At 41.4% G+C, this 23,690-nt stretch overlaps 1 protein-coding gene across 1 annotated transcript in view; it reads left to right on the top strand.

Annotated features, from left to right (window-relative positions):
* The window catches only part of ADCY8 (adenylate cyclase 8), a 190,767-nt gene that overhangs the window by 123,224 nt on the left and 43,853 nt on the right, over window positions 1–23,690 (top strand). The window contains exons 8-9 of the mRNA XM_032777553.2: window positions 7,638–7,835; window positions 15,941–16,041. Coding sequence (XP_032633444.1) covers window positions 7,638–7,835; window positions 15,941–16,041 — 299 coding nt within the window. The remainder of the gene's footprint in view (window positions 1–7,637; window positions 7,836–15,940; window positions 16,042–23,690) is intronic.

Genomic DNA, 23,690 nt, shown 5'->3' with positions numbered 1-23,690 from the left:
AGAGTCTTTGTCCTTTCAGACTGAAATGGTGCATGGTACAGTTGGCTGTTCTATAAAACATCTGTTTTATATGGGTATCTGTGTTTTTGCTTATCTGTATGTACAACTCCTTTCAGCTCTCACATCATTTTGTCAGCTTATATCTGTGTTTTCGTTCCATTGGGAATGAAAGAGTGCATGCATGTTGCTAAGATTAACTTCTCTCAACATTCTCCTTTCCTTGTTCTTTCCATTTCCAATTTCTATAGGCCAAAAAAAAAAGAAAAAATTGCTGATTAGGCTATTCTCCCATTGTCCATATTCTCAGCTGTACCTTACCATGGTGCTCACAATGGAGAAAAGGAACTATTGTTTTATACTATTGTTGACCTCCTTCCATCTTACAAGCCAGTAAAAAGTCTATGAAAATTACTGAAATGTGTATAAACGCACGTATCCTCAAAGGGATTGCACCTTATGGCAACAAAACAAATCTAAGTCAATAGAAGATGGCTTCTCTCTATTTTGATTGACTATTATTTATCCCAGTATTAAAAGCATAAATCATTTTTACTATATAACAATTAATTACCTGGGTAGAAGCTCTAATTAGCCAGTCGCTGCATGCATGACTCAATTATGTAATTTTCAATTGTAAAATCAATATAGTGTGCATTATTGTTTATTAATAGTGGGCTGAAGCTAATATAATCTTAGAAATCAAATGGCATCTTTGAATTATACTAGTAATTTTTATCTTTCTCTAAAGGCTAGTCAGCCTTGGGCAGATTAATCATTTAATAGTGTTAATTATCAGCAGAAAAATCATTTGTAGCAGAGGAGGTTGGAAATGCAAGAAACAGCTGTTCAATAGCAAAGCACTGGATCTGCTTTAGTATTTGCCAGTTCCTTTCAAATATCCTCACTAAAAAATTATCAGTTACAACAAGATTTGGGTAACTCAACTCATCTGGTACCTGTGGCTTAATTCTAGGTTTTGCCAAGTCTGTGAGAATCTGACAGATTAGAGTGTCCTCTGATTTCTCTTCTCCGAGTGCCAATTCATCACATTTCATATTCTTTTCCCTAAGTTATTTTAGACTGGTGGCCTATGAGAGTGGAGTGGAGTGGAGGTATGAGATTTGATTTAGAGGCCAAGTAAGCAGTCTACACATCACACACATGTAGAAAAGCTAAAGTTACCAGGCGTGTGACTTAGGTTTGGTTGTGAATTATGCTGAGGTTGTGTGTGGCCATAATGAAATTCAGTCCATGTCCAATATCCTACTGTATAGCTAGTGGAATGGAGCTATTAGCATGGCTGGGCCCTTCTGTAAAGCGGAGACAGTCTCCAACCCCTGTGTATATGGATAGTTGGTGGAAATGGATTCTCTGTCTGTGCTTTACAGAAGTTGTAACCAAGGGCAGAATATGGCCCCTGATGTTACTCTGAAGAAATTTGACAGAAATGGGATGCAGTTCAAAAATGCTAGTCTGACAGATTTATGGTGTATTCTAGTGATTGTTTTGGTGACTGTTACCAATGCAGGTATCTAATAAACAATCTATAAAGAATCCCATTGATTTTAGAGAAGTATGAACAATTGTTGTAAAGACCAGGAATCAAACACAAAAGGCCAGGGGTCATAAAGTGCAGGACACCTAGATTCAATTCCTAGTGCCAACCTCTTATTTTGATGCCAAGAGCCCCTATGAACTAGGCTTACAGGATTGAATAGACTGGAAACCTGTCTTTTGTTATTTTAAACCATCCTGTAGTGTTTAACAAAGAATCATATCCCTGTCATAGAACTCTACTGTAAAAAAGAAACTTACAGAAAGGATATTGCTCTCTATTCAGTTTTATTATTTTTAGAATAATTTCTATAAAATTCTCTTTCATGCTTATGCACTTCTGTAGGACTTTGCATAGAGCATCTTTAGCTGCTTCAATATCTTTGTAAATCTGGCCCTTGGACTAGGAATATATGATGACATGGCAAAATGGACCAGAAGAAAAAATCCTTCCTTCCTATTTTTTCAAAAATGTGTGTATTTTTTATTTTGAAAACTGACTTTTTAAAATTTGATCTCTCTCATTCCTGTACTTTAATATATTTCTGCACCCTCTGCTTTCAATATATCTTATTTTATGTCTGGTTTTCCCTCTCACGCTTTTTGGTCTTTTCACTTTAAAGTCCAGATTCTGCCCTCTGGCATCAATGTGAGCTCATCTAATGGTGGAACTTGAACCTGAGAGCTTGTACCTGTGTCATATACTAACGAGACTCAAGCAATTAACTCATGTTCTAAAAGGAAACGTTCAGCTCAGTGAATGGGAATTTGAATGCACCGTCTTTTTAGCTAATGATAATATGAGTAGCCTGCCTACATTTGCATTGCATCATACTGAAAACATAACCTTTAAGGTCTGCCATTGTGTCATTTCTTCTGGCTAATAAATGAGAAGGCAAAACAAAACTCTGTTGGCGCCACATGGCCCGAATAGCTAAGCTGACTCTGGATCTTTTTTGTTGACACAACAAAACCAATCCCAATTCCAAAGCTAATTGGATATAGATAATAATGTAATTAGATTTAGTACTGCATTATGGTTCTACTGGAATACTTTGAAATCAAAAAGATTTAAACCTACCCCCTGAAAGTCACTCAGTGTTTTTTCTTGTATTTTTACAGTTACAAAATATAAGGAATCCTTGGTTAGTGTGAATTTTTCTACTACTACTTCCAACATTATCTGGGCCTAAACCCGCATCCTCTGTCTATGCAAAAATGCCAGAGGCATCACTGGGAGATGGCAAGTAATGGGCCTGTCTCATGCAACTCTTTTATATCAAAGTACAAGCCTCTTGATCTGAGATAACCCAAATGTTTGAAGTAATGTGATTGCAAGGGGTTAACATGCTAAGGCCCAAAACCTAGTCACAATGAAGTCAATGGAATTTTTGCTGTTCATTTCAACGAGATAACAATTCGCAGCTGAAGCATCAGACAACACTGGGAAATGCATTATACTGTCAAACTAGAGAAGTTTTGTATGAAAAACAAATTATAATAACTTCACTTGGGTGGCAATAATAGGCATGAGAAAAATTGGAAAGCCATGTGCAGAACTGCATTATTCATGCCTTTTGGTCTGTCTCACTATTTCTCTGCTTACTGATACCGCCCCCCCCCACACACACCCTCTCTTGGGACATATTTATAATTCCAAATCTCTTGACAACATCAAACAGCCCCTATTTTAAACCAATCAACCTACTGGAGAAATGTTTCCTCCTTTCCCTTAATATTACACTGGTCTGAGGTACAGGATGGGCACCAGGGAGAGATCCTCAGCTGATGTAAATTGTTATGATAATGTACTCAAGCTGATTTGCCCCATGGGATGAAATTCTGGTTCCACTGAAATCAGTGGCAAAACTCCCATGACTTTAACAGGGCTAGGATTTTACCCTGGACTAATGCAGTGGTAAGGTTAGATGTACTGTGATCCTGCAAGGCTACAAATGGGAGCTTTGTGCCGTTAGAAAGGGGATATTGCCCTGTTTCCTCATGGGATATACAGCATTTGCATCTCACCCTGGAAGGGCTAGTGATATCCGCATGGATGATCTCATTTAACTCATTCTTAGAGTTTTCTAAAAATGTATTCATTATTACTTCCCTCTTCAGTACAGCTTAGGGTGACCAGATGTCCTGATTTTATAGGGACAGTCCCAATTTTTGGGTCTTTTTCTTATATAGGCTCCTCCTATCCCCCACCCTCATCCTGATTTTTCACACTTGCTATCTGGTCACCCTAGTACAGCTGGACTCATGATATTAAAGGAGCGTGGTTTTACAGGAAGAGGGAAGTGAAATATCGTTCCCATGCAGTATTTCAAATCTCTCTGAAACATTTCTAAAGTTGTTGTTTTTTTTGTAACACATCTTCGTCTGTGTTCGAGCAGAGCCTCATACACTGGTTCCCTGATTCTAAATGGAGTCTTAGGGTGCTATTGTAGTATAAATGCTGATCATCATCATCATGATATATAGAACATATCATTGCACGATATAAAGGTTTCAGTGCTGTTCATTTGGGAGGTTGGCCTAACTCCTGAATACAATGGTTATCCCTAAACTTGGGTCAATAAAACCTTTGGAGCACATCATTGCATGCACGCATATTTGTGCATCTGACAGACAGACATAGAACCATTGCCTTAAAAAAAAAACATTTGCCAACTGTTAACCAAACTCATATCATGGACACTAGTGTTTCCTTAGACTTAGAACAATAAATAAGTGTGATAACTCTACAGGATGGCATCTGTTGGCAAACATGGAACTGTTTTGTGTTGACCACTATACAGACAATGCTTTCTCTGCCAGTAGGGATGTGAGTGAAAGCACTATGTCTTGTCTTTCACTGTCACTCACTAATATTGAAAAACAAATCATTAAGCCCTGATTCTGCCACCCTCACTAATATTCAATAGTACTTTACCCTGCAAATAGCCCTGTTGGTTTCAATGGGATTACCTGAGGAATAAGAACTACTCTGGATGAATAAGGGTGGCGGCATCTGGCTCTTAGTAGTTATATGGGTCACCAGTATTTTTTCCATATAGCTGCTGACCAGACAGCATCATAGGCTTGGTGGGGAAGCAAGTATTCCACATTGGCTCCCCTCACAAATGCAAAACAAAGCATGGTATGTGCTGGCAGAAGTGGATGCGAGCACATACCTTGGTCAGTGACACACAGATAGCCTTTTATTACTTTATTCTTATTGCCCATTAGGGAAAAGCTGTTTGCTTCAGTGTCTTTGTGTACATGTGAGAGATGGACAGATTACATCGTGTTCAGCTTGGACTTTCCCTTCTTTTTCCCAGAGAAATACGGATTGTTTTGTCCAACTGCAAATTGAATTGTGGTCTCTGTCATGATTAGGTTGCATATTTAGGCACCAGTAGTTCTAAATCAATTAGTTAATATATGCAGCAACAAAGCAGCATGATTTTTCACTTCAAATGGAGCAAAATTACTTTAGTCACCTACTGAAGTGAGGTTAGGTGAGGTGAGATAATTTTCCCCAAGTAATCAAGAGTTACGCAGCTAAAATATCAGGCACTTGTCTCCCTCTTCTTCCAGCAGAGCTATAATGATCGGATGTAGTTCTGAAGAGACCAAAATGCTTCAGCCTCTGAAGTGATCCTGTTCTTATATAGAACCATGCACTGCTTCAAGTGTTCATCCCTATATCAGAATATCCATAATAGCTTCACTACAGATCCCAAGTTTAAATTAACTCTTTCAAGTCTGGAGAACGACTAATATACCTCTAAGCAAAGGATGTTGTTAGGCATGATCCAGAACACATTGCAATCATATTTTCTTATGTTCCTAAAATCTCAACTCTCATGATTCACGGCTTCTCGCAATCACCTGTAGGGGTCAGAAAGGACTCCATTTTTTTCTCCTTCCTCTGAAGTACCAGAGATGGCCATGCCTGAAGATGGAACACTGGGTGGAGGGGGCCAGTGATTTGAGGTGGTACTCGGAATTCTCTCTCTCAGGTGCTTGGCTGGCTGGTTCTTGCTCACATGCTCTGGGTCTAACTGAGCGCCATATGTGGGGATGTGAAGTTATTCCCCCAGACCAAACTGGCAGGGACGCTGGTTGTGTTTTTTTCCCTTCCTCTGCAGCATGGGGCACGAGTCACTTGCCAAAATCATCTGGGTATGTATTGCTGAAAAACTCCTTGTCACTGCTGGGGCTTACACATCTGTGCACCTCAGTCCTTCCTGTTCTCTGCCTGTGGCATGCAATAATTTAAGCTCCAGAGGGCTATAGTACTTTGATCTAATTCTGGTTGATAGTGTTGGTGTTGGGGTGGCTAATTGGAATTTACTGGCCTGTGATTTACAAGAAGTCAGATTAGATGTTCTGGTGGTACCTTCTGGCATGAAACTGTCACTCTAGAAAGACTCCTAATGACTTCACTGGAATCTGTCCTTAATGCATATATCTTAACTCCTGCATACCAAGGATAGGATGAGGACTTAGATATGTCTGAAAGTTTTTATGGTAATGTTTAATTGATTTCACTTTCAAAAATTTGGTGGTACTGCCTTTTTTGTGGCTAAGTAAAAGGGCTTGTCAAAACACTTAAAGGGTGAAATCCAGCCCTATTGAAGTCAACAGCAAAATCCCCATTGATTTCAATATGGGAAGGGATTTTAGCCATAGTGTGTTAAGCTCTTTTGGCTTTCTGTGTTCTAAAATTTCTCTTCTAATTATGCAGTGTAAGAGAGCCATTTACTATTCAGAATTATTTGATCCTTGGCCTCTCTACTGTGACTTCAAAAATGGTTGCCTCTTACAGCTGTATTTTGTAATGGTGGATACTTATCCACTGGTAGTTAGGCTAAAACCACTCTCGTTCTTATGTGCCACTCAGTATTCATCAGAAGGTAGCAGCTAAGGATAGCTTCTGTCCATGCACTGAATTTGAACCAGGGAAAGACTCCATATTCCTTTAGCTACATGGAGTCTCCTAATCAATAAGAATTGCCTTATAGGTTCAAACCACTGGTCCAGTTAGACCTGTCTGCTGCAGTGGGCTATACCAGATACATAAGAGGAGCCCTGCAACAGGCAGCTGTGAATTAACCCATCCACAAGGAAAATTTCTTCCTAACCCCTAATAATTAGAGGTTGTCTTGTACCCTAAAGTTTGAGAGTTTATATCCCTTCTACTCTTTAGCATTTCTTTAAACATTGGGAACACAGCAGACAATAATGTTTATGTTTTCCCATTCAATCTGCTGTCCTGTGGTTTGCATAATGAATTGCTACACTGGGTTGAGTTACTCACTTCATGGAATTAAATTCTACATCTGTTCTCAAAGTTAAACACTAGTCTTACTATCTCCACTATCTGTCCTTTTCGAAACTTCACAGAAATCACTTGTGTCATCAGTGATGGAAAAGTACAATTAAAATGATCTACAAAAAATCTACCACAGTTACTACCATGAAAAGTGCTATATATGAATTATGTTAACCAATATGGCAAAACTGTGATCTACATATGCTGGTTGGGACATGCCAATGTAGAGAGAGAGCTCACTGTCTGTTTGAAAGCATAAAAACAGGCACATGGTGAGACAGACAGGGAAGTTTCTCCTTCTTTCTCCTTCCCTCCAAACTATCTGTTCCCTGACTATACACATCCAGTAACTTCACTGTCTTTTCTCCTTTACATATTTTCTGTGAATTCTGTTCTAATTGGCTAAGACAGACCACTGAATTCAGTCCCCTGTTTTGAGACGTTGGTGTGGGTTCCTTCCACCATCCTCTAAGAATTTCACAAATAATTCAGCAACAAAATCTGGAAACATTATAACAATGGCATAGTTCAGTGGAACTACGAACATAAAAGCCCCTACAAAACATGGCATGAAAGCAGCCACCTGCTATACTGTATGTGTTTAGTGGAACAGACATTTTTTAAAACTTCTGTAGGTTTCATTGAATGAATTGCATGGAATGCTGTTACGGTTTGCAATGCAACATGATCTAAAACATTGCATTTTTAACCCAAGGGGACCAGCAGGTTTATTCTGTTTGCATGTGCTTTCCCCTAGACTCTGGCTGCCCTAACAAGAAATTCAATAAATCTGCTTCCAAACCATCTTGCACAAGCTTTGCATGTCCAGTCTGGGCCCGAGGAAATTAACAAGCGAATAGAGCACACCATCGACTTACGGAGTGGCGATAAATTGAGAAGAGAGCATATCAAGCCTTTCTCACTGATGTTTAAAGACTCCAGCCTGGAGCATAAGGTAGCTGGGTCTTGATAGCTGCTTTTTTCCAATTCAAATTGTCTTAAATGTCCACTGAATTAGAGACAACAGCTCTGGGTTCTAGCTTTGTTTTGTTTTGTTTTGTTTTTAGAAGACATGATTGAACCAACGGTCATTATACTCCTTGATAAGTCAGTTCCAAAGCTGGCAAGTCCCTACTAGTGAGCAAGGGCTGCTTTTGAAGAAAAGTGAAAGATGTTTGCAGGCCTTTTAATTTGATGATGAGTCTTACTTTTAAAAATCAGGCTGCTTTGGCACAAACTGGGAGCAAGCACATCAATAAAATGATGCTTCTCCTTTAAACAAAAAAAAGAAGAAGAAGAGAGATAATATAGAGATCTAGTCCCCCTTTTTGGTGATACAATCCCACCCTAAATCCCAGTCAATTGCTATTTTTTATTTTGAGTCAAAAACCACTCTGTCAAATCTTTGTTTTAGGCCCCAAATTAAAGAAATGTTCTACTTTTGAAGGATAAATATTGTTTTCTCATGTCTCATGTTGCTCCTGAGCTGCAGTATGATCCCACCTAAATCTTGTCTCTTGTCTGCATTCAAAAGCACATATATATTTCAGTTTGAAAGGAGGGGGGAATGGAAAAGTGCGCTCGTCCAGTATTTCTTGCAAGCTAATTGTGTTGGCTCTTTTAATTGATTTCAACTGACTTCATCAACCCAGAGGATAACAAAGTGCTCAGTGTCAGCAGTGACAGTCTTATGGTCAGGTATATGCCTAACTGGAGAAGGGGGAGGGAGAGAAGAAGCATGGAAATTGCACACTTGAAGAGTCTTGTTGTCCATCAGTGCTTTAACATCTGTTGAACAACAGCTCAAGATACGTTTGCTCAGCTCATGTAGGCAGATCCTCAACTCATAGCTCCATTGACTTCCATAGAATTATAACAGTTGACACCAGCTTGGGGTCTGTCCCATAGACAGCTGCTAGCATTTTGAGTCTGATCCCACATTCCTGACTCAGGCAATACTCTGATTACAAGTATCAGAGGGGTAGCTGTGTTAGTCTGGATCTGTAAAAGCAGCAGAGAATCCTGTGGCACCTTATAGCCTAACAGACGTTTTGGAGCGTGAGCTTTCATGGGTGAATCACCCACGAAAGCTCACGCTCCAAAACGTCTGTTAGTCTATAAGATGCCACAGGATTCTCTGCTGCTTTTACTCTGATTACAGACCTTGCTGTCATTAAGTAGGAACTTCTCCTCCTGAAACCCTTCCTGTCATTGAATCATACATTACTTTGCAAAAGCTCCCACTGAAGAAACGAGGACTAGTCAAGAAATAAGTTACTACTCAATACAAGCAAAGCCTTAATCTGGCCCAAAGTAAAAGAGGATTTTCCAGAACCATGTTAGGGGCATTGTTTTGTTAAACCTGCCTGCCAACTCAGACTCCACAATTAGCAATGACAGGAAAATTCCAGATGGAAAATGTGGTGTCTAATTTAAATTCAGTTTAAGCAGGGCAAGAAAAAACCCACCCATCACATTTCATAGGTCAGATTTCAAATGATATCTAAATGACAGAAAGGTGTCTGTTAAAAAGTCAGCATCTGTTAGTGGCTGTGACACCTGTTGCTCTCAGTATGCTACCTCAGAGAGCACAGTGCCATAACTGTAGGTAAATTATGACTTTTTAATGATAACCATTGTATATCAGCATTTCTAGTCCCCTGCAGAACCAGCAGGCATAGAATATGAAAAAAATGAAGAACTTATTTTAAAAGTGAACTGGAAGAGTTTCAACTTTCTGAATCAGCTTTTTTCAAGTACTGGGTAGAAGTAGATTCGGAGATATTATTTTATCTGATCTGGTTTGTTCAGAGCTAATAATTAGAGGAAAACCAAGGTCTCATAGCTATTCATCTTTTTAAGATGCAATCTAACTATGCCATCACAAGCTAGGTAGGGAGTTCTTGAGGGCCTGGGACTGCGTCCATGTGTGCAAAGTGCCATGCACACCAATTGTGCTACTCAAAATAATAAATCTACTAAGTATGCATGGGGCCAGTAGGTTAATGAAAGCCAAATCATCATGTACACTTGATTACTAATATAGTGGAACTGTCTTATAGTGACATGCAGGAAATGTTTGTTCCTCCCAGTTTTCCCTGTGCAATGATTGCAGGATTAGCACCACTGGTGATGTTAGTGATGTTGTACAAGATAATATCTGAAGAGAATAGCCACCATTTCTAAAAAGGCATTATTTTCTAGATTGTCTATATACTATCATTTAACACTAATTGTTTTCCTCTTGTTTTATCAGGTTAAAATTTGAGTCCGACAAGACTATCTCAAAACATTTTCTCATTCTCCCTGGCCCTTGCCTTTCACTCCAGAATCAGACTTTCCCCCCAGGTCTTAACACTTCTCTGCTGTCTGCCACGACCTTCTACATCAGCTCCAGTAGTTGCTCTCCACAGTGCTTCTGAGTAAATGAACTGGCACGGGTTTATTGGCTTTCCCCTCTCACTCTGCTGTTCCCCCATGCCTGACTGGTTTAGTTTGCTCCCTATTGCCTTCAGTTCAGTGCGGTGGCTGCCACAAGACAGCAGCGGCTCCAAAATAAAATATTTCCAAAATGTTTCCAATTTCTTTTTTCTGAAACCTTGTGTCCTCACAGTCAGCCTTGTGCTTTTACACAGCACTGACTTCTCCCTAATAAACCCTCTCTTTTGTTGTCCAGGCATTTCTCCCTAGAGAGCACATATATTAAATGTGTACAATAGATTCACTAGCATTAACCCCCTGGTCAATAATAACATCGTACTTGCTAGCCATGTTCATTCTGGACAGAGAGTCAATGGCTTATATCTCAGTTCAATTTTCAAGCAAGTAAATATAAAAATTACTCTGCCTGTATAGGCAATAGGACTGTGCCACTTATGTCCCATTGAAGGCTTAATTTTGGTAGTTTGAGTGGGACTTAAATGGAGCATTGAACTTACATTGCATCTCTGCTCAGGGGCTGGGATTTCATCCATTATAAAATCACTGCAGTCAGAGGAATTACAGCAGGGATTAATTTGGAGCTTTGATTTGTTAAAAAGGACACAAAAGGCAAAGCATCAATTTCAGGAATCTACCTGCTTTGTGTAAGTGGCCCAATTTGTTGTGACACTGTAGCATAATTCCTATCTATTTATAACAGTTTAGGCCTTTATGATTACTTCCAGTGGCAGATTCCCCGTTCCTGTTATTCTCCTCTGCTGTTGCATGAACATAGATTCCACAGAGGTGGCAAGCATAGTTATGTCAGAAAATAGGATATCACCATGAAAGGAAAGATAAAATGCACAGTGAATTCCACCAGGATTCATTGCTGTTAGGAGGGATTCATGAAAGATCCCAAATAGTGTGTTTTTTAAATTATTTAATTGCTAATGCATATATCACTTATTAGCGCTTGATATCTCACTGGAATTTCATTATAATTCACTCCCCGTTTCTCTAGAAGCTATTTTCACAAACAGGATAGTGGCAAATGGGAAAAAGCAAAGGCTAAAGAATCCTTGAAGTTTTAGCATCAGACTGTGGAAGATGCTGACAGCCTTCTGATAGCTCACAAAGGTTCTCAGCTATCGCTTGGGATGATTCCCCTCTAAATAGGTGTTTATCATGTAGGGGTTTCTCTGCACTTCTTGTTTGTCAGTTGGAAACTTCCCAGTACCATGAATCCCATGCAGATATATCAGGGGAGTGTTGCAGAGAAATTTTCAGCAGGGAGAAGATTGTACTCAAGAAAGTCTCATTGCTAAAGATGTAGGTGTCCCTAAGGGAATTCCTAGCCTCCGAGTTGTTCCTCTCCTCACATGGGTTATTCCTACAGAGAACTACATTGCATTGCGAAGGGAATGTAGGAGGAAGTTGCTATGGGGAAGTTGTTCCCAGGGTGACACTTCAATCTTAAAGTGTTCCCATGGAAAACGTGTAATCTGGCCTGTTCCAGAAAGCTGTGAGCTCTTAATGGCAGGGACTTTCCTTCCATTACATGCTTGTACAGTGCCTAGCACGGTGGCGCCTGATACTCCATTATGGCCTCTACAGGCTAATTATAACATCCTCATCACTAATACTAATTAAGGTCAGCTCATGCCCTGGTTCTCTGCAGCCATGAATGGTGAGTGCCCACTGCCGTTTGTGGCTGCACAGTCCCTGCCCGGACCACCACTCTAGCATGCAGAAGAAAAGGGATTGGATGTTGCGAGCAAGTGGGCAGAGAGAGGTGGGGAATGAGCAGAGCTGTTTTGGGGGTGGGGGGCAGTGCTACGTACGCACAGTGCCGGATGGGAGCCTGGGAAAGAACTGTGCCTCTCTGAGTCACAGTGACTTCCTGGCATTCCTCCTAGAGCAGGGATGAGCCTCGAGGCTCAGTCCAGCCCCAGTGACTTCAAAGCACTCAGAAAATGGAAATTGCTACTGAAGCGCTACGTTTTTCCATCGGTCTCAGTGCTCTCCTAGAAATGTTAACAAGTCCTTCTCGAGACACAATTATGCCACATATGCCTTTATCCTTTCAACATCAATTTAAACACAGCAGGAAATGCTGTATTTGTGCTGCAGTAAATTAATTCTCTATGATTTCCCTAACCAATCATTTTCATTTCATAATAAATTGTAAAAAGTTGAAATTACCTTTCCTTGGTAATTTTGTGCAGTGCATAGGCCCAGTCCTATACAGTTGAGGCAGGCAAAGCCCTTTCTTTCTCCAGTGATAGTTTTACCTAAATCAGGAGTGTGGAACTCGGTATTTCACATGTTACTAGAAAGAAAATGGAGCTTTGTATCTGAGAGGAGACAAGTTTTGTGTTTACAAAGAGCAGCTGAATTTAATATGCCAGTTTTCTTTAGTACTATTGTTATGTCATTGCTGCTGATAGCTCAGTGACTCAGGTAGTATGTGGAGACAACTCTAGCTAAGCTCACACCCATGGCTTCAAAAATTGACACCCATATCAAAAAGTGAGTAGGAAGCATTCCCTGGTGAGTGTGGTGAGGTACTAGCAAGCAATTTCTGCAAAGTTTAAGCCTTCTTTAAAAAAAGAAAAGAAAAAAACATGAATGGATGAAGTGGTGTCTTCTTGCAAATGCAGGTCAACACATCTAGTGCTTCTGCACATAGCAGCAGAGTTAAACTAGTAACCCTGTGCGCAGTAGTGAAACCATCAAGAATCATGTCAATTTCACACTGCTGCAGCAATGAGTAGACAAGGGTGTTATTCATGGGAGAGGAGGATCCAAAAGTCAGTAGCAGGCAGAGAGGTAAATGGACATCCTCCTTTCTTATAGCAAACAGAACACTTTAGAAGAGGGAGAAGCTAAGCACCTTCTCTCTTCCAAAAGCTAGATGAGATGGAGCTTTAGATTTCAGCAGATGCTCATACAGGAGATGAAGCCCCCAAGCTGGATGCAAGGATTGGACACAGTTTAAAGCCCAACACCCTCCTCCTTCAAAAGCAGCCTAGGAGACAAAGGGTTGAGCTTTGCAACAGGCTGTTACCCAGGGACCTTAGTGGTGCAGCTCGCTCTCTCTTGCCACTTTCTCTTCTCATGCCCACATTTTAGTTCTGCTTATCTGGACCTGTCAGCATCTTGGGGGGTTGTTTCTCACAAAGTCCGTAAGAGAAATCCTTATATATTTTGTATTACCTTTGATTTCATTTACAGTGCTGAATATATAACTCAGCTTCATCATCATCTAGAGAGATTAGATAAAAGAGAGAGGCATGGTTCCATTACAATAAAGTTGAGAGAGAAAGTTGTACAGAATAGGCATCTATTTATTTTTATTCCTTAAAGGAATTTTTGTAGCACAGATAGAGCATAAATAGAACTGCGCCAGATTTTTTGAAATATAGGTACATGGGCCAGCTCCTCATATGCTGTAAATCAACATCGCTCCGCTGAAGTCAATGGTGATATGCTGATTTACACCACCTCAGGACCTAGTCCATGTGCCTCCTGGTTTACCTGATTGACTGAGCCCCAAACTCGTTTCTGAAGTAACTCGCCCGGCAAGGGTGATGTGGTAATCTGAGATGTCTGCTAGGATTTCCAAAATCTGTGGTTTGCAGGACTGGAAGCAAAATGCTTTGCAGTATGTAGTTTGAATTTCCAAAAAAACACCCAAAACCAAAACAGATTAAAGCATTTGGTGGTGTCTTTGCAACTCAAGGCGTCTTCAGTATAAAAGTTGGGCTGTTGGCAAAATAATAGCCCCACTTTCTGCAGAGGCAGAGTGAATGCTCATGTTCAGAAGTTTCTGTATGACCGGTGTGTTATTTGGAATATTGACTATCACTATTTGAAAGGAGCACAATATAAATGTAATACAGAGTTCAGGCCATATTGTGTTAGGCTCCTGGGAAAAGGTGTAATGTTATCCCAAGTGACACATACATTACAAAAGTAGCATTAATGGTTGTCCATATTATCATCCAGCACCATTCACAAATCTCATGCACAATTTATTCTTCTAAGAGTAGGATATGTATGGGTTTGGGGAAGTGGGGGAGCCATGTGAAGGGGAAATTACAGATTTAAAGAATAGACCCCTACCAAATTCACAGCCATGAAAAACACATCACGGACTGTGAAATCTGTTCTCCCCCCCATGAAATCTGGTCTTTTGTGTGCTTTTACCCTATACTATACAGATTTCGCGGGGGAGACCAGTGTTTCTCAAATTGGGGGTCCTGACCCAAAAGGGAGCTGCAGGGGGAGTTGCAAGGTTATTTTGGGAGGGGGCAGTATTGCCACTTTACTTCGGTGCTCCCTTCAGAGCTGGGCAACTGGAGAGCAGTGGCTATTGGCCAGGCACCCAACTCTGAAGGCAGCGCTCCACCAGCAGCACAGAAGTATGGGTGGCAATACTATACCATGCTACCCTTATTTCTGTGCTGCTGCCTTCAGAGCTGGGTGGCTGGAAAGTGGCGGCTGTTGACTGAAGGCCCAGCTCTGCAGGCAGCAGCGCAGACATAAGGGTGGCAATACCATACCAGGCCATCCTTCCTTCTGTTCTGCTGCTGGCAGTGGCTCTGCCTTCAGAGCTGGGATCCTGGCCAGCAGCCGTCGCTTTCCAGCTGCCCAGCTCTGAAGGCAGCACTACCACTAGCAGCAGCGCAGAAGTAAGGGTAACAGTTCCATAGTCACCCCTACAATAAACTTGTCGCGCACGCACACACACACACACACACACACACACCTCTCCCTTCTGTTTGGGTCAGGATCCCTATAATTACAACACTGTGAAATTGCAGATTTAAATAGCTGAAATCATGACATTTACAATTTTTAAAATCCCATGACTGTGAAATTGACCAAAATGAACGTGAATTTGGTAGGTCCCTAGGTATAAACATATAGACTGACATTTACATTACACTCTGTGATCCATTCCTATCCCAAAGAGGGTCTCTTGCCATGTTTTGGAGAAGTCAGAATAAGCAGGGACAGTGGAACTCGGGAGTGGAGGGGAAGGGCTCACTTCCGCTGAAATATGAGTATTTTAAAAGGAAAACATAATGACCTTGATCCTGCAAACACTTACGCACATGTGTAACTTTATCTGTGTATGCAGCCCCTGTTGACTTTGGTGCACGTCTTCCATTTCTTTTTAATAAGAGTCCCCAATTAAAACTTTGTGTCCAAATACTGCCAAATTGTGGGGTATTAGTGATCTAGATCTGAATTTGCTGCTTGGACTTCCCTGTCAGTACTATGTTTTTTCTAGCGAGATCTGGGTATTTTGCATCATATTCATCCCCATGGTACCTGTGGCCTCACCCTCTTTTGCTTTTTAATGCATGGAATTTAGACAAAAAGGCAACCATGTAAAACACTTCTTATTATAAAGCAAAAGGGTTGGGGTTTGCTCCCATTGTGAGAGTGGTTTATTGGCTCATTGATGCCACTATGATTTTCTTTCTTTTTTAAAAACACCATCACAATATGCTGATTAATGTACCAGATCCTCTTTCTAATTTCCCGGAAACTTCAAAGAATGTCACTCCTTACAAAAATGATGCATGAGCCGAACGTTAATTCATTCTTCTTTATTTTTCATTCCAGTATTCTCAAATGAGGGATGAAGTGTTCAAATCAAACTTGGTGTGTGCATTCATTGTCCTTGTATTTGTCACCGCAATCCAAAGTTTGCTTCCTTCTACAAGGTAAATACAGAGACCTCATTACAATTCTAAAAGGCATTATGGGAAAGCACAGGAATAGGGCCAGTGTTTTCTGACAATGAAAACAGAATAAGTTTGGATTTTCAAAGCTGTATGTTTTCAGAAATTTTGGAAATGCAGGATATTAATACAAAAATACATGTATTGATGAACATGAGCAATATATAATCCTTTACAGCACAAAAATGCGGGGCACTGAGGACTAGCGCCAGCTGTGCAGGGAAGGTGAGCTGGGTAGAAGCAAGGTGGATGCTCTCGAGAGCAGGTATGAGTGCCATCCGCTCTGCAGCACGGCAAGGGAGCCCGACACCCCTCTGCCAAGTCCCCTGCCCACCAGGGGAAACTCCGCCACAGGGATGGGGGTGTGACCTTATGTGCCTCGCCCACCCTCTGAACAGCGATTCTGGAAATTCAGAGTAATTCTGGAAATGAAGTGTCATTTCAGAACAAAACATAACAATAGCAGCAATTTCACGGAAGACACTGGCCTTACCCAGGATGATACTATTTCTAGAATTTCCTTCATTTATGTAACATAAATCAAGCCATTTGTGTCTAAAGTTCCTAAGAAGAGTTTGGAAATATTAATGCATGTTTTTTTTTCTTGTAACATAATTTTGTATCGCACTGTCTTCAAGAGCTGGCACCACTCCTATCTTCTCACCATGACAGAGAGATAATTGAAATCCACAAGGCCTGCTGTGTCTGTATCAGTTTTAAGTGAAACATGCCATTGAAATGAGTGGGGGTTTGACTTTAAAAAATTAGCATATGGCCTCATGTTTCTACAGATAATCTAAAAAATGCTCATTCTGAATGGGTACAATTTCTTATTAGTAAATAATTATTAGTAGGTTAGTGTTTGGTTAAAAAGTGCTTTTGTTTCTGCATTCCACCACAGCACATAAGTATGTCTTAGTAAGTTGTGTAATTATACTTTATAAATGGTGTGATGTGATGTATAATTATCCTGTCAGGAACAGTCTTATACTGTCAAGAATGATGGAGTAAATGACCTAGTAGATCTTTTCCCACTCTGATTTTTCTGGGCTTCATAGAGCCCTGAGTGCTCTTAACTCCCGCTGAAGTCACTAGGAGTTGCGGATGATCAGTAACTTGAATGACTAGGCCATCTGTATTGCACGATGGAACTTCATGTAACATAACCAAATGTGTCAGACTCTCATTTTTGTCCAGCATCTCCTGTCATTGAATGCAGCATTCTTCTAAGCATTGTGCACCCATTTGTCTATCTATATGCCACAGCCAGGTTGAGCATCTACTGCTCTACGATACAAACACCCTAGGATTTTAACTTCCCCAAAAGTCACACAGCTCAGTCTCCAATGAGGTGAATGGTGCCGTTACTACAGAAAGGGATTCACAAAGCACGTAATTCTCAGACAGCTATTAGTCACACAAATGAACTTGACCACCTGTAGGATAACTTTGAAACTACAGCAACCATACAAGCGCTAAGGACTTAAACTGATTTGTGCTTTTAATAAGTATTAAAAGTATCTGTAGCCTAGGACAAGTGCTTTTTATTCATTTATCAGTGAAAAATTTTAAAAACATATGATTTTAAGCGTGCCTTTAGATTATGGTGATGGGCACATTATAAATGTGTGTATAGTAATTTGCCTAAACTCCCACAAAATTTAGAATCCTAATGGAACAAAAACACCCCTTAATTTTGATTTTACAGGACTCACAAAACCAACCACCAATAGTTTGCAAAATGTCACCCCTTTCGCCCATTTTTACCAATTTATAATCTCCAGTTTCTTATCTTCAGTTCTTTAGAAATAATCTACTTTGAGTGTCGTAAAGCGAGATGGATATTGGGTACATGAGATGTTCTACATACTGAATCTCAGGGCACCCATGAATGTAACGGGGCATTTCCCAGTTCTGATATTTAGCTTGTTGGCACTTCTGATGTACTGCATTGCTGCCAATGGTATTGCAAAATCTGTTTGTGTTTTTTAAAGTCCTTCTTCTTCCAATACATTAATCTACCATGTCTAGACTGCTTGATTTTCTCCAGGTTGCTCATAGGATTGACAGAGCTTGTTTATGGAGCCTACTTTTCATTTGAGATTTTTGCTCCTTAATCACTTCTGCCACAGTAACAAAATACGATGTGCTCTCTAGTTGCATGGATTCCTTTCTGCTAATACTCACAACCCCACCCAGTGCCATATATGACATAGTCTTCTTCCCTGCGGCTGTTTTGCTTTCCCTCTGGTTTCTCTTCTTACTCAGTACTGTGCTACAGGGCAGGTTTCTGCTCTGGGCAGTTGAAAGATCCCTCTCAAAGCTAATGAAGATGGATGTTTACTTACCGCTTTTTCTTGTTTCTAAAGTCTGTATATTTTGTTTTGAAAACAAAATCTCTTTCTTTACAAAGCATACAAAATAATAATACTATTTGGTAAATAATCATGTACAACCTTGCAGTAACAAGTAGGTCCGTTAGAGCAAGAGAGAGGAAAATATTTAGGTGAGGAAACAGATGCGGGCCTTGTATTTCTAGCACAGCATTTCAGCCCAGGCTGAACTTTAAGCATGTGAGTAATCTCATCAGGTTCAACAAAGCACTTCATATTTTTGAGTTCAGCAGGATTTAGGCACATGCTTAAGTGGTGTGTTGAATAGGGAATAGGATTGCAGGCATGCTTAAAGTTAAGTATCTGAGTAAAGGTATTGCTGAGCTGGAACTCTGGTGAATTATTGGAAAGAAGTGAAGGGACGCATTATTTAAATGATAATGAGAAATATTTTACTCAGCATCTTCACTAACACTCTCAGATATGCTGTATGCACTCATGATAGAGAAGGAAACTCTTTGTTCCATTCTCATATCTGGTGTGTATGGAAGCATTGGCCATCACCTTTGGCATCCCTTGTGGCAAAACTGGATGACGGAGCAAGCCTGCCTCAGTTTCCCACCTCTGCTGGACCCCTTGCTGTCTCGCTTGCTTATTGGTCCTTCATCATGACCTCAGCCCTCTGACTGAGTCATTGGTAGTCCTTTCCCCTTTCAGGGTGCTGAAGAGTCCAATATCTCAGGAGGCCAGTTCCCCTAGATGAGAAAGTATAGTCCCTAGCCTCTTTGAATGTGACTTGTTGATTCAAGGCCTTAATGAACCCTCCTGTTGGGTTAGTAGGGGAATCCAGGCCCATCCACCCTCTGAGTTCCAAGCCAGGAACTTGGTATAAGGTGATTGGTGCCAATTTCTCCCAACCCTTTACAATTTCTCTGTCCTGCTTCCTACCATGCTCTTCCTACTGACCATTCCTCTGGTACATAACCTACAGTCCCCTTCTCCAGAGGATCTCCTGTATGGCTTCTCCCCAGTCTGTTACTGAGAGCCCCTGCTCTCAGCGATTCCACTGGGCGAAACTCCAGATCATCCTTATGGTTTCCCTCCTGAAAGCAGAAGTCACCAACCCCCATTCTTTTTCTGGAGCTGGGGTTGTGGTCTAGGTGGCTAATAACTCCCTCTTTTGGACAGGAGTTCCCTCAGCCCACTTCCTGGAGCTGTGCTTGTGATTTAGGCCAGCTCCACTGCTTTAGCTTGGAGGTCTCAGCCAACCTTGGGGGCAGTGAGTTCTTGAGAGTCTGTTTGTTTGTTTGCTGGCTTGGTTTCCATTTGTTTTTCAGTTTGCAAAGTCTGGTAGGGGGCAGTGTGTTGTTAAAGAAGCTGAATCTTTCATTACAGCTAAACCTTGATTAAGGGGTGGGGCTTCCTTAGGCATCAGGCCTATAAAGGCAGCTAACTGACCAGCGAGCATCACAGGAGCCAGCAAACTGAGCTGAAAACAGGGAAGTTTGGAGGAACGTGGGTGTGGTGTGGGTGGCTTTTTTCCTTCTTTTTGACAGGAGTTAAGGAGGGAAGGTTATGAGAGATACAAAGACCCAATGAATGGAAGAGACAATGAAGATGACCAGATATGAAAGATGCAGGATGAATATTCTGGAGAGGATACCTGAAAGGTGTTTCATTTCTATGAAGTGCTGCTGATAGATCTGATGGAAGAGAAGACCCTAGGTTTGGATATGCATCTAGAAATTCTGGTTGAATTTAGAAGGGGATTTGAGTCAATGATGGAGGGAAGGAGAAAGGAGGCTGAGAAGAAAACTCAAGACTTGCAGATGCAAAATGGACAAGAGTACTGTGAGGATAGACTTCTGCCAGCAACTGAGTCATGGGCCGTTTTGTCCAGTGGTTGGAGCAAGACCCTACCAGTTGGAGCCGAATCCAGATGGGGAGAATGCAGTCAAGTGTCATAGCTGGGAGTCAGAGACAAAAGCCTAATCTGAAGGGTTAACTGGAATCAGAGTTGGAAGGTGTAGCAGAACTTTTAGCTGGGCGTCAGAAACCAAATCCAAAGCCAAAGGGCTAGCTGGAGTTACAGTAAGAAGGTGGAATTGAGGATCTGAGCTGGAAGTCAGAGGTCAGGAAGGAGCTGAGGGTTGGAACAGGAGCAGGGACAGGCTGGAGCAGGAGTGGATGCAAGACTAGAGATAGTGGAGGCAGTACAGGACCAAGCACAGTTGGAGGCAAGGAATACATTGATCAGCCACTGGACTGCTGCTGTTATTGAGCTTAAATATCAGCCTGCTGACTCCTTCAACCAGTCAGGAGGGACAGTCAATGAGACAGCTTCTATCAGGGCCAGCCGGGCTCACTGGTTTGCTGGAAGACTGGACCTGTTGCAGATTAAGACCCTGACAACTTCTGGATGAAGAAAGTGAGGAATAGACGGACCTGAGGAAAAGGTTTGCTGAGTTGGAAAATGAAGGGGTGCAGCAGGCAGTAAAAGAAGGTGGGAGGACAAGAAAGAAGAGAAGAGCAGCTAGTCTTACAAGAGGAAGGAAAGAGATAATACAGATAATGCAGAGTTTGGAGCCCCAGGAGGCTAGAGGATGATGCACAGAAGATTCAAAGCGAGAACAAAAGACAAGAAGACTTGCAGCCAGAAAATAACAGAAGGGAAGGCCAGAGAATCACATCAACAACAGGAAGAGGTGGTTTCTACATGACTGGGGACTCCTTACTAAAAACAGAGAGGTCTGTTACCAGAGCTGATCCAGTGAACAGACGGGTGCTGTTTGCCAGGAGCTAAGACACAGGATGTGGACCTAAGGACAAAGAGGATTCTCATAGGAGTGAGAAGGAATTGACTGACTGCCCTTCATGTGAGAGCAAATGATACTGTTCGATTCTCACGGGAACACATCAAGGAAGACTATGCCAGGCTGGGAAAGACACTTAAAAAATGGAGACTCCGATGATCTTCAGAGGGATTCTATGCGTCCCTAGAGGAGGTGAGTGAAGGTGAGCCAAGATTCTGATGATCAACATATGGCTTAAACAGTGGTGCTATAAGGAGGTTTTCGGGATGTTTGACCACTGGGAGGCATTCAGGGACAGAGGACTGGGATGGACTCCACCTGAATAGGAAGGGTAACAGACTTCTTGGATGGCAAAACTAATTAAAAGAGCTTTAAACTAGGAATTCTGGGGAGATGACTGGGAGATGCCCATGTAACTTCCATGATTCTAAAATTGAGTGGGAGGAAATTGAAGTAAAAGAGGATACAGTAAGGAAGAAAGGAACAACAGAGGGCAGGAGAATGGACAACAAGTGGAAAGATAGTACCAGTACCACTGACAGTAGCAGTCAGGTAGGTGATACTAGCAGTAAAATGACTGTAGCTAATCTAGTGAGGAATCTAGGCAAGGCCAAACAGAAAAAAAACTAAGATGTCTGTGCACCAATTCAAGGAGCCGGAGTAACAAAATGTAGGAACTAGAATGACTGATGCAGGTAGTCATGACTGGTGTACAGATATTGAAGGGCATATGCTGTTCAGAAAAGACAGAAATACAGGGAAAGGTGGTGGAATGGCAAGATAGACCATAAAGAAATTAGAAGTGAAGGAATGGATAAAACAGAGGGAACTGTCAGTCCAGAGGGAGATTACGAGTGAAGTACCTCAAGGATTCGTCTTGGGAACGAACTTTTTCAACATTTTCATTTATGACCATGACATAAAAAGTGGGAGCCTGTTAATAAAATTTGCAAATGCCAATACAGAGGTAGACTGGAATATCATACAAGAAGATATGGATGACCTTGAAAACTGAAGTAATAGAAATGGGATGAAAGTTAATAGTGTGAAGTGCAAGGGTCTAATAATAAGAATTCTTGCTATAAGCTTGGAATTTATCAGTTGGACTCAACAATGGGGGAGAAAGAAAGAATTGAGTGTATTGGTTGATCACAGGATGACTATGAGCCACCAATGTGATGCAGCCATGAAAAAGGCTAACTGCAGTCTCAGAATGAATCAGTTTTTTTTAGCCTGGCAGTTCAAGCCCCACAAGTCCGAATCAGTTGACCCGGGCTCTGAGTCTCAGTGTCGTGGGTCTCTTTTGCTGGGTAGACATAACCTTATGTTCGGTCTGGTATCTTGGTGCCTGATCATACTCCCATTAAAGTTAAAGGAAAGACTCCAATTGACTTCATGAGGAGTTGGAGCATGCTAGGTCCCCGGGGAATCGATAGAGTGCACCCCAGAGACACCATGTATTTCCCTACAGATGACATATTACTCATTTTCAGGCTGATATAGGATTGGAATGGTGGAGCTCCAAAGGGGATCTCAGTCAGTTTCCATTGGACAGAAAGGAACGCACTGCAGCATAGTGCATGTGTGTGTGGGTGTAGCCTGGAGTTAATGTAGTGTCCTCTGGAGGTGGGTCCTGGATAACCTGAGAACAATATTTCATTGCCAGGATTTTTCCCCCGGGCTCTGAGACTCTGTCAGAGGCTATTTTTTGCACAAAGCTGAACCATTCAAATATTTACCTAGACCACTATCTAAATGCATGTTACTTGCTTGGATGACCTGTATGTTCTGTTATGTAAACTCCTAGTCAGACACTCTTACCTAGTTTTAAAAGGTCTTTTTTTTTTCACCTGATATGCACTTTACAATGGACTTAATGAACCCTGGAAGCAGAACTACTTTCCATCTGCAGTGGCGGTCCCCCCATGTCAGGGATGAGTACATGTGTGTGGCACTATAGCAAAAGCTGGTGCTCTGTGGATAAACAGACATTTTCAGTCTCAAGGGCTGTCAGTCTCGCATCTCTCTCCCTCTTCCTGGTGTCTGGGTCATTCGCCTATCCAGGCAGAGTATCTCTGGGCAGCATCTACTGATCCTTGGACTCCTGCTTGGAGCAGTGGGTATTATCCAGGTTCTCTGCTCAGTGGCCACCTCTGAATTCCTCATTTTGACCCTACAGTTTGTACACCATCTCTGTTTTCTCGGTTTTTGTCTCCCACGATCTGTTGATTCTGGGTTCTGCAGCTTCTCCCTCACCTGGCTGTTGTTGTTTTGGTGAACTCCACTCACTAGTTCCTAGTTATCAAATAGGCTAGTACCTAGCTCCTTCACTAAGTTCACATAAAAAATTCCAGTGCAGGGAAAAATAGGTGTTTAGAATGGAAACACTGCGATGAGAATAAAAATAGTAGTGACCATTATTCACAGATCTAAATAATAATAATAATCACAATTAATAATGTGCCATAAATAAAAACCACCAGAA

The sequence above is a fragment of the Chelonoidis abingdonii genome, chromosome 2 (genome assembly GCF_003597395.2).
Source record: "Chelonoidis abingdonii isolate Lonesome George chromosome 2, CheloAbing_2.0, whole genome shotgun sequence".
In the NCBI taxonomy this organism is placed as follows: domain Eukaryota; kingdom Metazoa; phylum Chordata; order Testudines; family Testudinidae; genus Chelonoidis; species Chelonoidis abingdonii.
Note: the sequence above shows the minus strand (reverse complement) of the source record. Positions and strands in the feature narration are given on the sequence as shown.